Raw genomic sequence first — 21,660 nt, forward strand, 5'->3', positions numbered from 1 at the left:
GTTGTCGTGTGTTGCTGCCATGCTGTGTTGTCGTGTGTTGCTGCCATGCTGTGTTGTCATGTGTTGCAGCCATGCTGTGTTGCTGCCATGCTGTGTTGTCGTGTGTTGCTGCCATGCTGTGTTGTCGTGTGTTGCTGCCATGCTGTGTTGTCGTGTGTTGCTGCCATGCTGTGTTTTCGTGTGTTGCTGCCATGCTGTGTTGTCGTGTGTTGCTGCCATGCTGTGTTGTCGTGTGTTGCTGCCATGCTGTGTTGTCATGTGTTGCTGCCATGCGTTGCTGCCATACGTTGCTGCCATGCTGTGTTGTCGTGTATTGCTGCCATGCTGTGTTGCTGCCATGCTGTGTTGTCGTGTGTTGCTGCCATGCTGTGTTGTCGTATGTTGCTGCCATGCTGTGTTGTCATGTGTTGCTGCCATGCTGTGTTGTCGTGTGTTGCTGCCATGCTGTGTTGTCGTGAGTTGCTGCCATGCTGTGTTGTCATGTGTTGCAGCCATGCTGTGTTGCTGCCATGCTGTGTTGCTGCCATGCTGTGTTGCTGCCATGCTGTGTTTTCGTGTGTTGCTGCCATGCTGTGTTGTCGTGTGTTGCTGCCATGCTGTGTTTTCATGTGTTGCTGCCATGCTGTGTTGTCGTGTGTTGCTGCCATGCTGTGTTGTCGTGTGTTGCTGCCATGCTGTGTTGTCGTGTGTTGCTGCCATGCTGTGTTGTCATGTGTTGCAGCCATGCTGTGTTGCTGCCATGCTGTGTTGTCGTGTGTTGCTGCCATGCTGTGTTGTTGTGTGTTGCTGCCATGCTGTGTTGTCGTGTGTTGCTGCCATGCTGTGTTTTCGTGTGTTGCTGCCATGCTGTGTTGTCGTGTGTTGCTGCCATGCTGTGTTGTCGTGTGTTGCTGCCATGCTGTGTTGTCATGTGTTGCTGCCATGCGTTGCTGCCATACGTTGCTGCCATGCTGTGTTGTCGTGTGTTGCTGCCATGCTGTGTTGCTGCCATGCTGTGTTGCTGCCATGCTGTGTTGTCGTGTGTTGCTGCCATGCTGTGTTGTCGTATGTTGCTGCCATGCTGTGTTGTCATGTGTTGCTGCCATGCTGTGTTGTCGTGTGTTGCTGCCATGCTGTGTTGTCGTGTGTTGCTGCCATGCTGTGTTGCTGCCATGCTGTGTTGTCATGTGTTACTGCCATGCTGTGTTGTCATGTGTTGCTACCATGCTGTGTTGTCGTGTGTTGCTGCCATGCTGTGTTGTCTGTGTTGCTACCATGCTGTGTTGTCGTGTGTTGCTGCCATGCTGTGTTGTCTGTGTTGCTACCATGCTGTGTTGTCGTGTGTTGCTGCCATGCTGTGTTGTTGTCTTAGGTCTCTCTTTATGTAGTGTTGTGTTGTCTCTCTTGTCGTGATGTGTGTTTTGTCCTATATTTAAACATGATTGTTTTAGCCCCCGTCCCCGCAGGAGGCCTTTTGCCTTTTGGTAAGCCGTCATTATAAATAAGAATGTGTTCTTAACTGACTAGTTAAATCAAGGTTAAATTAATTTTTAAAAATGTAATAGATGTTTGTTGTTGTTGAAATGAGGTGGACACGTTTTTGCCCAGTCGGTAATTACACTATTGTTTCCTCATCAAACCAAATCTGTTCTGAATTATACAGGAAGCCCCGTTTACAGCTTTTATCAACGTGGCCTGGTAAAAGCCCTGGTAAAAGCCTTGGTAAAAGCCCTGGTAAAAGCCTTAGTTTCATGCGTGTTAACATCAGAAGTCTCCTCCCTAAGTTTGTTATTATTCACTGCTTCATCAAACCATCAAACCAAATCTGTTCTGAATTATACAGGAAGCCCCGTTTACAGCTTTTATCAACGTGGCCTGGTAAAACCCTTGGTAAAAGCCTTGGTTTCATGCCTTGGTAAAAACATTGGTAAAAGCCCTGTTTACAGCTTTTATCAACGTGGGAAAATAAGCATCGAATTCTTAGCTGCAATCACGGGCATTATTAACCTATGTTTATTTTATTATTATTATTATTAAATACGAATACAATTGTTAAAATTATTTTCGTTTTCATTATTAAGCTGATAAAAGCATCATTATAGCTGTTGTCAAAAGATGTTTTTGGTTATTTCAGCTCTATAAATGATACATTTTATTGGGAGGGTCGATGTAGTAGCCTATACTAATGTTTGTTATAGTAAGCTAGAAACACCATTCCAAACTCCATATCTGAAGTTATGCTTGAATTAAAACAATTATTAAACATTTTTTATGAACTCCTAATCATTGTCAATTGTTAATAATTATTTTTATTTTCGATTTTTGGATTTGAATATCAGACGTCTGTATTTTTGTTTGAATGATTACATGAAACGTTCAAATGTACAGGCTACACATCTCCAATTTGTTATTTTGATCAATGTATTGTTTATAATGGTATTTTACACTTCACATGGGATATAATCAAGAACACAAAATAGTCTTATATGTGCTTGCCTTGACTTTGTTCCGCAGACGCATCAGGCTAGGCTCAACTCGTAACTTTGTATGTCTGTGCTGCAAACTACAGTAAAAAGTAGGCCTACTTATACTATAATTGGCGGGATGACCGTAAGCAAACAAAGGTATTTATCAACTACATATAATTATTGCAACAAATATGATAGGCCTTTAAGTGTTGCTGTGTGTAAAATATTACTGAATTTGTTCAACCAAAAGAAAACATTTAAATTGAAATATGCTGTGTGGGTGGTTGATATTGTTTAAAACAACACGGCTTGTAATGAACCTCAATAGAAGGGGAAAAAAACACGAGAAAAACCCTTTCTCCTTCGCAACACATGTTGACAAAATTTGGTCCACTCTGATTTATAGACGAGAACACTGGCTGCATGAACAGAGCAATCTGGCTTCACGCAGGGATAAAGAGAAGAAACGAAAGGAGGAGAGATGAGGAGTAGAGAACTAATGAGGAAGACTAGACTGCCCAATCCTGACGCTGTGCTTTAATTACATCCATGGAAAGAACGCGGCAGAGAGGCACCGAGCGCACATCTGGATTCAATCTGCAGCCCTTTGATGGCATCAAGGGTTCTTTTGCCAGATGAGGGGGGCAGGGGGCCCGGGGCTGAGATGGGTTGGCTGGGCCAGGCAGGCAGCTTGGAGATCAGAACAGGCCCATTGATGTCATTAGACCATACGGGACCCCCCTCGTCCTCTCTCTCTCTGACCCGGGGCTGAGATGGGTTGGCTGGGCCAGGCAGGCAGCTTGGAGATCAGAACAGACCAATGGATGCCATTCCACCATACGGGACCCCCCTCGTCCTCTCTCTCTCTCTGACCCGGGGCTAAAATGGTTTGGCTGGGCCAGGCAGGCAGCTTGGAGATCAGAACAGACCAATGGATGCCATTCCACCATACGGGACCCCTCTCTCCCTGTTTCTCTCTCTCCCTGTTTCTCTTGCTCTCTCTGACCAGGCGAACAACACACGCAACAGTTACAGTTTCAAAAGCCAGTTTCCTCTGTGTAGTTTGCTTGTGACTGCAGACCCAGCCTGTGCAGTCAGAGATATAAATGTACCACATGTATAGGCTATCATTTTTTTTGTTTGTTGGCGATGTGGGGTCCCCGCTATGCAGAGACACAGGGTGCTTCTTTTCAAATGACAACCTCCAACTGATATACTGCAGACATGTTGTAGCACCATATCATTGCGCGTGCATGTAAATCAGCCATGGGAAATATGTTGTGTGGGCATACCTATTCAAAACAATGCTCTATTCAAAGATATTATCCGCCATAAATACATTATAAGTATTACCATGTGGCAGAATACAGTGTATTAGTTTGGCTGCAATGACAACACTGAGAGGCATAGACATCAATTATCAAAATCCCAATTTCCAACTGCCAAAACGCAAGTCGGTTAATCAGCGCTTTTTTTGTGTGATGGTGTGCATTGCGGAAGGGGGTGGGGTGCTTCACACACGAGGACACGGACTGTCAGAGTCAGCGCAGAAAGCATTGCCACGTAATTGCAGACTCCGATTTTGGGCGATCAGTTTACCCCAGGGTCTTCAAATTGTGCTTTATTTCCCCCTCTCAGCCGCCCTGTGCGTGAAACTCACTTCGGCCTGTTCCCTTCCCGTTACCAGAGGCTCGCTCCGCCTCGCAGGGTCCTGGGCGTTGAGCGATATATTTTACTCAAAACGCACGAATGTGAGACCTCATCGTTCCTTTTTACCCCAGCTCATAGTCATACCGCGGTCTGGATTCAGGCGAGGAGAGGAGAAACGTTTAGCCCAGCTCATAGTCATACCGCGGTCTGGATTCAGGCGAGGAGAGGAGAAACGTTTAGCCCAGCTCAAAGTCATACCGCGGTCTGGACTCAGGCAAGGAGAGGAGAAACGTTTAGCCCAGCTCAAAGTCATACCGCGGTCTGGACTCAGGCAAGGAGAGGAGAAACGTTTAGCCCAGCTCAAAGTCATACCGCGGTCTGGACTCAGGCAAGGAGAGGAGAAACGTTTAGCCCAGCTCAAAGTCATACCGCGGTCTGGACTCACAGGCTAGGAAAAACTTGCTATAGCCTACTACTCTTTGTGTTTAAAAATCCGGGGAATATCCAAGAAGAAGCCAAATGTTGTCGTGTTGTATATGTTTCGGGGTTTTATTTGACGAGGTGAGGGGCATACCATACATCTTGCTTAAAGTGGAGTGATTTGGATCTGTAAATTCATACAAAACGAGCCCTGTCTTGAGTTGAAACCAGCGCTGTTATGGGTTTGGAGTTATTCTTGATATTTTTCTGTGCGTCGAGTATAAATTAGCTAAGTAGGTTTGTTATACGCTAATCGGTGTTTTGACGTCTGTATTGAGTCAGCGTCATGACTTCTGGCTATGCGCATGTAATGGACAGACAAGACTCACTGACGAGCCGCCTGGAGAGCCCGATATCAGCCAAACTGGAAACACTGCAGGCCAAGAAAAACTTCTCTGTCAGCCACCTGTTGAATCTGGAGGAGGTGCGGGAGATGGTAGGGGTTCAGGCCAATGAGAGCGCCGGGGATGCGGGAAGGAGCGTGGTGGAATCCCCGGGGCTGACCAGCGGCAGCGATACGACGCAGCAGGAGAGTAAGTTAGTAGAAAGGGGAATGGTGTGGCCTTCCTCCAGTGTAGAATAACTGTAATACGCTGTGATATCAGATAGAGAAAAGTGTCACGTTAGTGAACACACGTCCGTGAACTAACACCAATGTTTTCTTCATGCGTTCATGCGTTCTTCATGCGTTCTTGCGTTCTTCATGCGTTCATGCGTTCATGCGTTCTTCATGCTTTCATAACCTTTCCTGTATAACTTGGAAAGGGATGGAGGCGCATAAAGCTACTCATAGCGCACAACGAACATGTGCTTTTTTTTTTTTTTATAGAGCCTCTATACTCCTTTAGATTGCTCAATCACAACCTTTTTTATAGAGCCTCTATACTCCTTTAGATTGCTCAATCACAACCTTTTTTATAGAGCCTCTATACTCCTTTAGATTGCTCAATCACAACCTTTTTTATAGAGCCTCTATACTCCTTTAGATTGCTCAATCACAACCTTTTTTATAGAGCCTCTATACTCCTTTAGATTGCTCAATCACAACCTTTTTTATAGAGCCTCTATACTCCTTTAGATTGCTCAATCACAACCTTTTTTATAGAGCCTCTATACTCCTTTAGATTGCTCAATCACAACCTTTTTTATAGAGCCTCTATACTCCTTTAGATTGCTCAATCACAACCTTTTTTTTATAGAGCCTCTATACAATAGCTTCGGGAAATAGGGGTGCTGAGGGTGATAAAATCCCCCTGGATAAAAAAAAAATATATATATATGTAAAAAATATATCTCTATACAGTACCAGTCCAAAGTTTGGACACATCGACTCATTCAAGGGGTTTTCTCTATTTTTTAAATGATTTTCTACATTGTAGAATAATAGTGAAGACATCAAAACTATAAAATAGCACATATGGAATCATGTAGTAACCGAAAACATGTTAAACAAATCCAAATATATTTTATTTTTAAGATTCTTCAAATGAGCCACCCTTTGCCTTGATAACAGCTTTGCACACTCTTGGCATTCTCTCAACCAGCCTCATGTAGTCACCTGGAATGAATTTCAATTAACAGGTGTGCCTTGTTAAAATGTAATATGTGAAATTTATCTTCTTCTTAATGCTTTTGAGCCAATCAGTAGCGATGGTATACAGAAGATAGCTCTGTTTGGTAAAATACCAAGTCCATATTATGGCAAGAACAGCTCAAATAAACAACGACAAACAACAGTCCAGGTCAGTCAATGCTGAAAAACCATCAAGCGCTATGATGAAACTGGCTCTCATGAGGACCGCCACAGGAAAGGAAGTTCATTAGAGTTACCTGCCTCAGAAACTGCTGCCCAAATAAATGCTTCACAGAGTTCAAGTAACAGACACATCTCAACATCAGCTGTTCAAAGGAGACTGCGTGAATCAGGCCTTCATGGTCAAATTGCTGCAAAAAAACAATACTAAAGGACACCAATAATAAGAAGAGACTTGCTTGGGCCATGAAACATGAGCAATGGGCATTAGACCGGTGGAAATATGTCCTTTGGACTGATGAGTCCACATTTTAGATTTTGGTTCCAAAAGAATTCAAGGCACACTTAACCAGCATGGCTACCACAGCATTCTGCAGCGATACGCCATCCCATCTGGTTTGCATTAAGTAGGACTATCATTTGTTTTTCAACAGGACAGTGACCCAACAGACCTCCAGGCTGTGTACGGACTATTTGACCAAGAAGGAGTGATGGAGTGATGCATCAGATGACCTGGCCTCCACAATCACCCAACCTCAACCCAATTGAGATGGTTTGGGATGAGTTGGACCGCAGAGTGATGGAAAAGCAGCCAACAAGTGCTCAGCATATGTGGGAACTCCTTCAAGACTGTTGGAAAAGCATTCTAGGTGAAGCTGGTTATGAGAATGCAAAGAGTGTGCAAAGCTGTCATCAAGGCAAAGGGTGGCTACTTTGAAGAATCTAAAATATATTTTAATTTGTTTAACAGTTTTTTGGTTACTACAATATAGAAAATAGTTTTTTTTAATAAAGAAAAACCCTTGAATGACTAGGTGTGTCCAAACTTTTGACTGGTACTGTACCTATGGACTGGGTCTTGAATCGTACTGTATTAGTGGCCTGGGCCTTTAATCGTACTGTATTAGTGGACTGATATAGCAGTCTGCTGTGCCAGCGCTGACCAAAAAACATTTGTCCAAACTACTTCCCCAGTGGCTATGCTATATATACCAGGGATCATCAACTAGATTCAGCTGGGAGCTGATTCTTTCTAGAAAGACTTAGACTTTTATGTCCAACAATGAAAATTCCACACCAATAAAAGTTGGGGTGCTTCAGAGCAAATCTGCATTTCTATACCATTTTAAAACTCTAAAATTATATCTGGAGAACAACAAAAACAAGGCAAAATGACCCCAGCCATTATCACCTTGGTTGCTGTAGCTCGGTGGATCTACAACACATTATCTATACAATTAGCCGCTACAACACATAGCCTATTAGCTATCCAATTAGCCGCTACAACACATAGCCTATTAGCTATCCAATTAGCCGCTACAACACATAGCCTATTAGCTATCCAATTAGCCGCTACAACACATAGCCTATTAGTTATTCAATTAGCCACTACAAACACATAGCCTATTAGCTATCCAATTAGCCGCTACAACACATAGCCTAGTTATTCAATTAGCCATTACAAACACATAGCCTATTAGCTATCCAATTAGCCGCTACAACACATAGCCTATTAGTTATTCAATTAGCCACTACAAACACATAGCCTATTAGCTATCCAATTAGCCGCTACAACACATAGCCTATTAGCTATACAATTAGCCACGACAAACACATATGATATCTGAGTGAGAGTGACTAACAGAATCAAAGTGGGCCCCCTGGAGGTGTGGGCCCCTGGGCACGTGCCCTTCATGCCTGGTCAATAATTAGGCCTTGATTACAAGTTTAGATAGACTAACTAGACTAATTTACCGAATCAATTATATCGTTTTCCTGACATGGGCTAATCAAATCAAGTCAAAGTTTATTTGTCACGTGAGCTGAATACAACTGTGAAATGCTTGCTTACAGGCTCTAACCAATAGTGCAAAAAGGGTGTTAAGTGAACAATAGGTAGGTAAAGAAATAAAACAACAGTAAAAAGACAGGCTATATACAGTAGAGAGGTTATATACAGTAGAGAGGCTATATACAGTAGAGAGGCTATATACAGTAGAGAGGCTATATACAGTAGAGAGGCTATATACAGTAGAGGCTATATACAGTAGAGAGGCTATATACAGTAGAGGCTATATACAGTAGAGAGGCTATATACAGTAGAGGCTATATACAGTAGAGAGGCTATATACAGTAGAGAGGCTATATACAGTAGATAGGCTATATACAGTAGATAGGCTATATACAGTAGAGAGGCTATATACAGTAGATAGGCTATATACAGTAGAGAGGCTATATACAGTAGAGGCTATATACAGTAGAGAGGTTATATACAGTAGAGAGGCTATATACAGTAGAGGCTATATACAGTAGAGGCTATATACAGTAGAGAGAATATATACAGTAGAGAGGCTATATACAGTAGAGGCTATATACAGTAGAGAGGCTATATACAGTAGAGAGGTTATATACAGTAGAGAGGCTATATACAGTAGAGAGGCTATATACAGTAGAGAGGTTATATACAGTAGAGAGACTATATACACTAGAGAGGCTATATACAGTAGAGGCTATATATAGTAGAGGCTATATACAGTAGAGAGGCTATATACACTAGAGAGGCTATATACAGTAGAGAGGCTATATACAGTAGAGAGGCTAATACAGTAGAGGCTATATACAGTAGAGAGGCTATATACAGTAGAGAGGCTACATACAGTAGAGAGGCTACATACAGTAGAGAGGTTATATACAGTAGAGAGGTTATATACATTAGAGAGGCTATATACAGTAGAGAGGCTATATACAGTAGAGAGGCTATATACATTAGAGAGGCTATATACAGTAGAGAGGCTATATACATTAGAGAGGCTATATACAGTAGAAGGGCTATATACAGTAGAGAGGCTATATACAGACACTGTTTAGTCAGGCTGATTGAGGTGGTATGTACATGTAGAGAGGCTATATACAGTAGAGGCGCTATATACAGACACCTGTTAGTCAGGCTGATTGAGGTAGTATGTACATGTAGAGAGGCTATATACAGTAGAGAGGCTATATACAGTAGAGAGGCTATATACAGTAGAGAGGCTATATACAGACACTGTTTAGTCAGGCTGATTGAGGTAGTATGTACATGTAGAGAGGCTATATACAGTAGAGAGGCTATATACAGTAGAGAGGCTATATACAGTAGAGAGGCTATATACAGACACTGTTTAGTCAGGCTGATTGAGGTAGTATGTACATGTAGAGAGGCTATATACAGTAGAGAGGCTATATACAGACACTGTTTAGTCAGGCTGATTGAGGTAGTATGTACATGTAGAGAGGCTATATACAGTAGAGAGGCTATATACAGTAGAGAGGCTATATACAGTAGAGAGGCTATATACAGACACTGTTTAGTCAGGCTGATTGAGGTGGTATGTACATGTAGAGAGGTTATATACAGACACTGTTTAGTCAGGCTGATTGAGGTGGTATGTACATGTAGAGAGGCTATATACAGTAGAGAGGCTATATACAGTAGATAGGCTATATACAGACACTGTTTAGTCAGGCTGATTGAGGTGGTATGTACATGTAGAGAGGCTATATACAGACACTGTTAGTCAGGCTGATTGAGGTGGTATGTACATGTAGAGAGGCTATATACAGACACTGTTTAGTCAGGCTGATGGAGGTAGTATGTACATGTAGAGAGGCTATATACAGACACTGTTAGTCAGGCTGATTGAGGTGGTATGTACATGTAGAGAGGCTATATACAGACACTGTTAGTCAGGCTGATGGAGGTAGTATGTACATGTAGAGAGGCTATATACAGACACTGTTTAGTCAGGCTGATTGAGGTGGTATGTACATGTAGAGAGGCTATATACAGACACTGTTAGTCAGGCTGATGGAGGTGGTATGTACATGTAGAGAGGCTATATACAGACACTGTTTAGTCAGGCTGATTGAGGTGGTATGTACATGTAGAGAGGCTATATACAGACACTGTTAGTCAGGCTGATGGAGGTGGTATGTACATGTAGATATGATAATTGAGTGATTGTCAGGGAAGGACATATAACGATAGAAAAACTGCTGATGCACAACCAAGTTTCTGAATTGCACCCTGCGTATTTAACTACTCCAACTGTCAACAGTAAATTGCGACTCCTGACTGAGTTGTCATTTAATCTTTTAGGAGGTTCGGACCTCGGTGTACTCATACGTATACCAGTGGAACGACCACAGAAGCTAATACCTGTTATTATGACGTCATCAGCCTGCAGTAGGTCTGTTGCCGTGTCGCCCTCAATTGTTGGTCTTTACTTGTAGAAAACATCATTTGCAGAAAATAAGTAGTTTTCTTTAAACAAAGACAACCGTGTAAAGTTCATCTGTTATGCCGGCTTTTTTTTTAGAAAGAATGCTTTTTAGGCTTACGTTTCAGGAACCAGGCTTGGCCTAATTCTGTGTCACACATGAAATGTGTTATGTTTCTGACATCAACAGACTTCTCACTACACGTGTAGGCCGACAATGAAGCTTTAGTGAGTACTGTAATAAATGTGAGAATCCCATTGTCTCATAAAGACACAGAGGAGTATATTCTAGGCCTATATTTTAGACCAACAAAAATAAAGTGGAATCCATTTTAAAATGTGTGAGCTTAAAAATGTATAATAAAACCATTTATGAAGGTGAGGGTTTTCATTTTTATTTTATTTTATATTCCTAAATTAATGCCTCAAAAAGTAGCATATTCTTTTAGTAAACACCAATAATCAATGCAAACCTAAAAAAAAAGTTAGCCCTTGTAACTCTAAAGCAGGCTATAAATGAGCTCTTACAGGAGTCAATTCTGGACGCAATCTAGTGCAAACATGCAGCTCTATGTTTGTTTCCGTCGGTCAGAAATGAATGTTGACAGGCCTCTTAAATGAATCATGTGAGTGTTTCTTCAGAGGCCGACTGGATGAATGAGGCTGATTATTTAAAATCTCTATTTATTTACATGTTTTATTGAACCTTTAACTAGTCAGTTAAGGACACGTTTCTTATTTACAATGACGGCCTACCAAAAGGCAAAAGGCCTCCTGCGGGGACGGGGGCCTGGGATTTAAATTACTAAATAAATGAAATAAAAATATAGGACAAAACACACATTACGACAAGAGAGACACCACAACACTACATAAAGAGAGACCTAAGACACCACAACACTACATAAAGAGAGACCTAAGACACCACAACACTACATAAAGAGAGACCTAAGACACCACAACACTACATAAAGAGAGACCTAAGACACCACAACACTACATAAAGAGAGACCTAAGACACCACAACACTACATAAAGAGAGACACCACAACACTACATAAAGAGAGACCTAAGACACCACAACACTACATAAAGAGAGACCTAAGACACCACAACACTACATAAAGAGAGACCTAAGACACCACAACACTACATAAAGAGAGACCTAAGACACCACAACACTACATAAAGAGAGACCTAAGACACCACAACACTACATAAAGAGAGACCTAAGACACCACAACACTACATAAAGAGAGACCTAAGACACCACAACACTACATAAAGAGAGACAACACAACACTAAATAAAGAGAGACCTAAGACACCACAACACTACATAAAGAGAGGCCTAAGACACCACAACACTACATAAAGAGAGACCTAAGACACCACAACACTACATAAAGAGAGACACCACAACACTACATAAAGAGAGACCTAAGACACCACAACACTACATAAAGAGAGACCTAAGACACCACAACACTACATAAAGAGAGACCTAAGACACCACAACACTACATAAAGAGAGACAACACAACACTACATAAAGAGAGACCTAAGACACCACAACACTACATAAAGAGAGACCTAAGACACCACAACACTACATAAAGAGAGACCTAAGACACCACAACACTACATAAAGAGAGACCTAAGACAACACAACACTACATAAAGAGAGACCTAAGACAACACAACACTACATAAAGAGAGACCTAAGACACCACAACACTACATAAAGAGAGACCTAAGACACCACAACACTACATAAAGAGAGACCTAAGACACCACAAAACTACATAAAGAGAGACCTAAGACACCACAACACTACATAAAGAGAGACCTAAGACACCACAACACTACATAAAGAGAGACCTAAGACACCACAACACTACATAAAGAGAGACCTAAGACACCACAACACTACATAAAGAGAGACCTAAGACACCACAACACTACATAAAGAGAGACACCACAACACTACATAAAGAGAGACCTAAGACACCACAACACTACATAAAGAGAGACCTAAGACACCACAACACTACATAAAGAGAGACCTAAGACACCACAACACTACATAAAGAGAGACCTAAGACACCACAACACTACATAAAGAGAGACAACACAACACTACATAAAGAGAGACCTAAGACACCACAACACTACATAAAGAGAGACCTAAGACACCACAACACTACATAAAGAGAGACCTAAGACACCACAACACTACATAAAGAGAGACAACACAACACTACATAAAGAGAGACCTAAGACACCACAACACTACATAAAGAGAGACCTAAGACAACACAACACTACATAAAGAGAGACCTAAGACACCACAACACTACATAAAGAGAGACCTAAGACACCACAACACTACATAAAGAGAGACCTAAGACACCACAACACTACATAAAGAGAGACCTAAGACACCACAACACTACATAAAGAGAGACAACACAACACTAAATAAAGAGAGACCTAAGACACCACAACACTACATAAAGAGAGACAACACAACACTAAATAAAGAGAGACCTAAGACACCACAACACTACATAAAGAGAGACAACACAACACTAAATAAAGAGAGACCTAAGACACCACAACACTACATAAAGAGAGACCTAAGACAACAACACTACATAAAGAGAGACCTAAGACAACACAACACTACATAAAGAGAGACCTAAGACACCACAACACTACATAAAGAGAGACCTAAGACACCACAACACTACATAAAGAGAGACCTAAGACACCACAACACTACATAAAGAGAGACCTAAGACACCACAACACTACATAAAGAGAGACCTAAGACACCACACCACTACATAAAGAGAGACAACACAACACTACATAAAGAGAGACCTAAGACACCACAACACTACATAAAGAGAGACCTAAGACACCACAACACTACATAAAGAGAGACCTAAGACAACAACACTACATAAAGAGAGACCTAAAGACAACACAACACTACATAAAGAGAGACCTAAGACAACACAACACTACATAAAGAGAGACCTAAGACAACACAACACTACATAAAGAGAGACCTAAGACACCACAACACTACATAAAGAGAGACCTAAGACACCACAACACTACATAAAGAGAGACCTAAGACAACAACACTACATAAAGAGAGACCTAAGACAACACAACACTACATAAAGAGAGACCTAAGACAACACAACACTAAATAAAGAGAGACCTAAGACAACACAACACTACATAAAGAGAGACCTAAGACACCACAACACTACATAAAGAGAGACCTAAGACACCACAACACTACATAAAGAGAGACCTAAGACAACACAACACTACATAAAGAGAGACCTAAGACAACAACACTACATAAAGAGAGACCTAAGACACCACAACACTACATAAAGAGAGACCTAAGACAACACAACACTACATAAAGAGAGACCTAAGACAACACTACATAAAGAGAGACCTAAGACACCACAACACTACATAAAGAGAGACCTAAGACAACACAACACTACATAAAGAGAGACCTAAGACAACAACACTACATAAAGAGAGACCTAAGACACCACAACACTACATAAAGAGAGACAACACAACACTACATAAAGAGAGACCTAAGACAACAACACTACATAAAGAGAGACCTAAGACAACACTACATAAAGAGAGACCTAAGACACCACAACACTACATAAAGAGAGACAACACAACACTACATAAAGAGAGACCTAAGACAACACTAAATAAAGAGAGACCTAAGACAACACAACACTACATAAAGAGAGACCTAAGACAACACAACACTACATAAAGAGAGACCTAAGACAACACTACATAAAGAGAGACCTAAGACAACACTACATAAAGAGAGACCTAAGACAACACTACATAAAGAGAGACCTAAGACACCACAACACTACATAAAGAGAGACCTAAGACAACACTACATAAAGAGAGACCTAAGACACCACAACACTACATAAAGAGAGACCTAAGACACCACAACACTACATAAAGAGAGACCTAAGACAACACAACACTACATAAAGAGAGACCTAAGACAACACAACACTACATAAAGAGAGACCTAAGACAACACTACATAAAGAGAGACCTAAGACAACACTACATAAAGAGAGACCTAAGACAACACTACATAAAGAGAGACCTAAGACACCACAACACTACATAAAGAGAGACCTAAGACAACACTACATAAAGAGAGACCTAAGACACCACAACACTACATAAAGAGAGACCTAAGACACCACAACACTACATAAAGAGAGACCTAAGACAACACTACATAAAGAGAGACCTAAGACAACACAACACTACATAAAGAGAGACCTAAGACAACACTACATAAAGAGAGACCTAAGACAACACTACATAAAGAGAGACCTAAGACAACACTACATAAAGAGAGACCTAAGACACCACAACACTACATAAAGAGAGACCTAAGACAACACTACATAAAGAGAGACCTAAGACACCACAACACTACATAAACAGAGACCTAAGACAACAACACTACATAAAGAGAGACCTGAGACAACACAACACTACATAAAGAGAGACCTAAGACACCACAACACTACATAAAGAGAGACCTAAGACACCACAACACTACATAAAGAGAGACCTAAGACAACACTAAATAAAGAGAGACCTAAGACACCACAACACTACATAAAGAGAGACCTAAGACACCACAACACTACATAAAGAGAGACCTAAGACAACACTAAATAAAGAGAGACCTAAGACACCACAACACTACATAAAGAGAGACCTAAGACACCACAACACTACATAAAGAGAGACCTAAGACACCACAACACTACATAAAGAGAGACCTAAGACACCACAACACTACATAAAGAGAGACCTAAGACACCACAACACTACATAAAGAGAGACCTAAGACACCACAACACTACATAAAGAGAGACACCACAACACTACATAAAGAGAGACCTAAGACACCACAACACTACATAAAGAGAGACCTAAGACACCACAACACTACATAAAGAGAGACCTAAGACAACACAACACTACATAAAGAGAGACCTAAGACACCACAACACTACATAAAGAGAGACACCACAACACTACATAAAGAGAGACCTAAGACACCACAACACTACATAAAGAGAGACCTAAGACACCACACCACTACATAAAGAGAGACAACACAACACTACATAAAGAGAGACCTAAGACACCACAACACTACATAAAGAGAGACCTAAGACACCACAACACTACATAAAGAGAGACCTAAGACAACAACACTACATAAAGAGAGACCTAAAGACAACACAACACTACATAAAGAGAGACCTAAGACAACACAACACTACATAAAGAGAGACCTAAGACAACACAACACTACATAAAGAGAGACCTAAGACACCACAACACTACATAAAGAGAGACCTAAGACACCACAACACTACATAAAGAGAGACCTAAGACAACAACACTACATAAAGAGAGACCTAAGACAACACAACACTACATAAAGAGAGACCTAAGACAACACAACACTAAATAAAGAGAGACCTAAGACAACACAACACTACATAAAGAGAGACCTAAGACACCACAACACTACATAAAGAGAGACCTAAGACACCACAACACTACATAAAGAGAGACCTAAGACAACACAACACTACATAAAGAGAGACCTAAGACAACAACACTACATAAAGAGAGACCTAAGACACCACAACACTACATAAAGAGAGACCTAAGACAACACAACACTACATAAAGAGAGACCTAAGACAACACTACATAAAGAGAGACCTAAGACACCACAACACTACATAAAGAGAGACCTAAGACAACACAACACTACATAAAGAGAGACCTAAGACAACAACACTACATAAAGAGAGACCTAAGACACCACAACACTACATAAAGAGAGACAACACAACACTACATAAAGAGAGACCTAAGACAACAACACTACATAAAGAGAGACCTAAGACAACACTACATAAAGAGAGACCTAAGACACCACAACACTACATAAAGAGAGACAACACAACACTACATAAAGAGAGACCTAAGACAACACTAAATAAAGAGAGACCTAAGACAACACAACACTACATAAAGAGAGACCTAAGACAACACAACACTACATAAAGAGAGACCTAAGACAACACTACATAAAGAGAGACCTAAGACAACACTACATAAAGAGAGACCTAAGACAACACTACATAAAGAGAGACCTAAGACACCACAACACTACATAAAGAGAGACCTAAGACAACACTACATAAAGAGAGACCTAAGACACCACAACACTACATAAAGAGAGACCTAAGACACCACAACACTACATAAAGAGAGACCTAAGACAACACAACACTACATAAAGAGAGACCTAAGACAACACAACACTACATAAAGAGAGACCTAAGACAACACTACATAAAGAGAGACCTAAGACAACACTACATAAAGAGAGACCTAAGACAACACTACATAAAGAGAGACCTAAGACAGCACAACACTACATAAAGAGAGACCTAAGACAACACTACATAAAGAGAGACCTAAGACACCACAACACTACATAAAGAGAGACCTAAGACACCACAACACTACATAAAGAGAGACCTAAGACAACACTACATAAAGAGAGACCTAAGACAACACAACACTACATAAAGAGAGACCTAAGACAACACTACATAAAGAGAGACCTAAGACAACACTACATAAAGAGAGACCTAAGACAACACTACATAAAGAGAGACCTAAGACACCACAACACTACATAAAGAGAGACCTAAGACAACACTACATAAAGAGAGACCTAAGACACCACAACACTACATAAACAGAGACCTAAGACAACAACACTACATAAAGAGAGACCTGAGACAACACAACACTACATAAAGAGAGACCTAAGACACCACAACACTACATAAAGAGAGACCTAAGACACCACAACACTACATAAAGAGAGACCTAAGACAACACTAAATAAAGAGAGACCTAAGACACCACAACACTACATAAAGAGAGACCTAAGACACCACAACACTACATAAAGAGAGACCTAAGACAACACTAAATAAAGAGAGACCTAAGACACCACAACACTACATAAAGAGAGACCTAAGACACCACAACACTACATAAAGAGAGACCTAAGACACCACAACACTACATAAAGAGAGACCTAAGACACCACAACACTACATAAAGAGAGACCTAAGACACCACAACACTACATAAAGAGAGACCTAAGACACCACAACACTACATAAAGAGAGACACCACAACACTACATAAAGAGAGACCTAAGACACCACAACACTACATAAAGAGAGACCTAAGACACCACAACACTACATAAAGAGAGACCTAAGACAACACAACACTACATAAAGAGAGACCTAAGACACCACAACACTACATAAAGAGAGACACCACAACACTACATAAAGAGAGACCTAAGACACCACAACACTACATAAAGAGAGACCTAAGACACCACAACACTACATAAAGAGAGACCTAAGACACCACAACACTACATAAAGAGAGACCTAAGACACCACAACACTACATAAAGAGAGACCTAAGACACCACAACACTACATAAAGAGAGGCCTAAGACACCACAACACTACATAAAGAGAGACCTAAGACACCACAACACTACATAAAGAGAGACCTAAGACACCACAACACTACATAAAGAGAGACACCACAACACTACATAAAGAGAGACCTAAGACACCACAACACTACATAAAGAGAGACCTAAGACACCACAACACTACATAAAGAGAGACCTAAGACACCACAACACTACATAAAGAGAGACAACACAACACTACATAAAGAGAGACCTAAGACACCACAACACTACATAAAGAGAGACCTAAGACACCACAACACTACATAAAGAGAGATCTAAGACACCACAACACTACATAAAGAGAGACCTAAGACACCACAACACTACATAAAGAGAGACCTAAGACACCACAACACTACATAAAGAGAGACCTAAGACACCACAACACTACATAAAGAGAGACCTAAGACACCACAACACTACATAAAGAGAGACACCACAACACTACATAAAGAGAGACCTAAGACACCACAACACTACATAAAGAGAGACCTAAGACACCACAACACTACATAAAGAGAGACCTAAGACACCACAACACTACATAAAGAGAGACCTAAGACACCACAACACTACATAAAGAGAGACAACACAACACTACATAAAGAGAGACCTAAGACACCACAAAACTACATAAAGAGAGACCTAAGACACCACAACACTACATAAAGAGAGACCTAAGACACCACAACACTACATAAAGAGAGACAACACAACACTACATAAAGAGAGACCTAAGACACCACAACACTACATAAAGAGAGACCTAAGACACCACAACACTACATAAAGAGAGACCTAAGACACCACAACACTACATAAAGAGAGACCTAAGACACCACAACACTACATAAAGAGAGACCTAAGACACCACAACACTACATAAAGAGAGACAACACAACACTAAATAAAGAGAGACCTAAGACACCACAACACTACATAAAGAGAGACAACACAACACTAAATAAAGAGAGACCTAAGACACCACAACACTACATAAAGAGAGACAACACAACACTAAATAAAGAGAGACCTAAGACACCACAACACTACATAAAGAGAGACCTAAGACAACACAACACTACATAAAGAGAGACCTAAGACACCACAACACTACATAAAGAGAGACACCACAACACTACATAAAGAGAGACCTAAGACACCACAACACTACATAAAGAGAGACCTAAGACACCACAACACTACATAAAGAGAGACCTAAGACACCACAACACTACATAAAGAGAGACCTAAGACACCACAACACTACATAAAGAGAGACCTAAGACACCACAACACTACATAAAGAGAGGCCTAAGACACCACAACACTACATAAAGAGAGACCTAAGACACCACAACACTACATAAAGAGAGACCTAAGACACCACAACACTACATAAAGAGAGACACCACAACACTACATAAAGAGAGACCTAAGACACCACAACACTACATAAAGAGAGACCTAAGACACCACAACACTACATAAAGAGAGACCTAAGACACCACAACACTACATAAAGAGAGACAACACAACACTACATAAAGAGAGACCTAAGACACCACAACACTACATAAAGAGAGACCTAAGACACCACAACACTACATAAAGAGAGATCTAAGACACCACAACACTACATAAAGAGAGACCTAAGACAACACAACACTACATAAAGAGAGACCTAAGACAACACAACACTACATAAAGAGAGACCTAAGACACCACAACACTACATAAAGAGAGACCTAAGACACCACAACACTACATAAAGAGAGACCTAAGACACCACAACACTACATAAAGAGAGACCTAAGACACCACAACACTACATAAAGAGAGACCTAAGACACCACAACACTACATAAAGAGAGACACCACAACACTACATAAAGAGAGACCTAAGACACCACAACACTACATAAAGAGAGACCTAAGACACCACAACACTACATAAAGAGAGACCTAAGACACCACAACACTACATAAAGAGAGACCTAAGACACCACAACACTACATAAAGAGAGACAACACAACACTACATAAAGAGAGACCTAAGACACCACAAAACTACATAAAGAGAGACCTAAGACACCACAACACTACATAAAGAGAGACCTAAGACACCACAACACTACATAAAGAGAGACAACACAACACTACATAAAGAGAGACCTAAGACACCACAACACTACATAAAGAGAGACCTAAGACACCACAACACTACATAAAGAGAGACCTAAGACACCACAACACTACATAAAGAGAGACCTAAGACACCACAACACTACATAAAGAGAGACCTAAGACACCACAACACTACATAAAGAGAGACAACACAACACTAAATAAAGAGAGACCTAAGACACCACAACACTACATAAAGAGAGACAACACAACACTAAATAAAGAGAGACCTAAGACACCACAACACTACATAAAGAGAGACAACACAACACTAAATAAAGAGAGACCTAAGACACCACAACACTACATAAAGAGAGACCTAAGACAACAACACTACATAAAGAGAGACCTAAGACAACACAACACTACATAAAGAGAGACCTAAGACACCACAACACTACATAAAGAGAGACCTAAGACACCACAACACGACATAAAGAGAGACCTAAGACACCACAACACTACATAAAGAGAGACAACACAACACTACATAAAGAGAGACCTAAGACACCACAACACTACATAAAGAGAGACCTAAGACACCACAACACTACATAAAGAGAGACCTAAGACAACAACACTACATAAAGAGAGACCTAAAGACAACACAACACTACATAAAGAGAGACCTAAGACAACACAACACTACATAAAGAGAGACCTAAGACAACACAACACTACATAAAGAGAGACCTAAGACACCACAACACTACATAAAGAGAGACCTAAGACACCACAACACTACATAAAGAGAGACCTAAGACAACAACACTACATAAAGAGAGACCTAAGACAACACAACACTACATAAAGAGAGACCTAAGACAACACAACACTAAATAAAGAGAGACCTAAGACAACACAACACTACATAAAGAGAGACCTAAGACACCACAACACTACATAAAGAGAGACCTAAGACACCACAACACTACATAAAGAGAGACCTAAGACAACACAACACTACATAAAGAGAGACCTAAGACAACAACACTACATAAAGAGAGACCTAAGACACCACAACACTACATAAAGAGAGACCTAAGACAACACAACACTACATAAAGAGAGACCTAAGACAACACTACATAAAGAGAGACCTAAGACACCACAACACTACATAAAGAGAGACCTAAGACAACACAACACTACATAAAGAGAGACCTAAGACACCACA

General features: G+C 40.7%; 1 protein-coding gene across 1 annotated transcript in view; it reads left to right on the forward strand.

Moving 5' to 3' along the window:
- The first annotated feature begins 3,982 nt into the window (after positions 1 to 3,982).
- Positions 3,983 to 21,660, forward strand: part of LOC124009469 (paired mesoderm homeobox protein 1-like) — a 28,334-nt gene continuing 10,656 nt past the window's right edge. The window contains exon 1 of the mRNA XM_046321280.1: positions 3,983 to 5,110. Within this exon, the coding sequence (XP_046177236.1) occupies positions 4,864 to 5,110 (247 nt within the window). The 5' untranslated portion in view covers positions 3,983 to 4,863. The remainder of the gene's footprint in view (positions 5,111 to 21,660) is intronic.

Source organism: Oncorhynchus gorbuscha, linkage group LG22 (genome assembly GCF_021184085.1).
Source record: "Oncorhynchus gorbuscha isolate QuinsamMale2020 ecotype Even-year linkage group LG22, OgorEven_v1.0, whole genome shotgun sequence".
Lineage (NCBI taxonomy): Eukaryota > Metazoa > Chordata > Actinopteri > Salmoniformes > Salmonidae > Oncorhynchus > Oncorhynchus gorbuscha.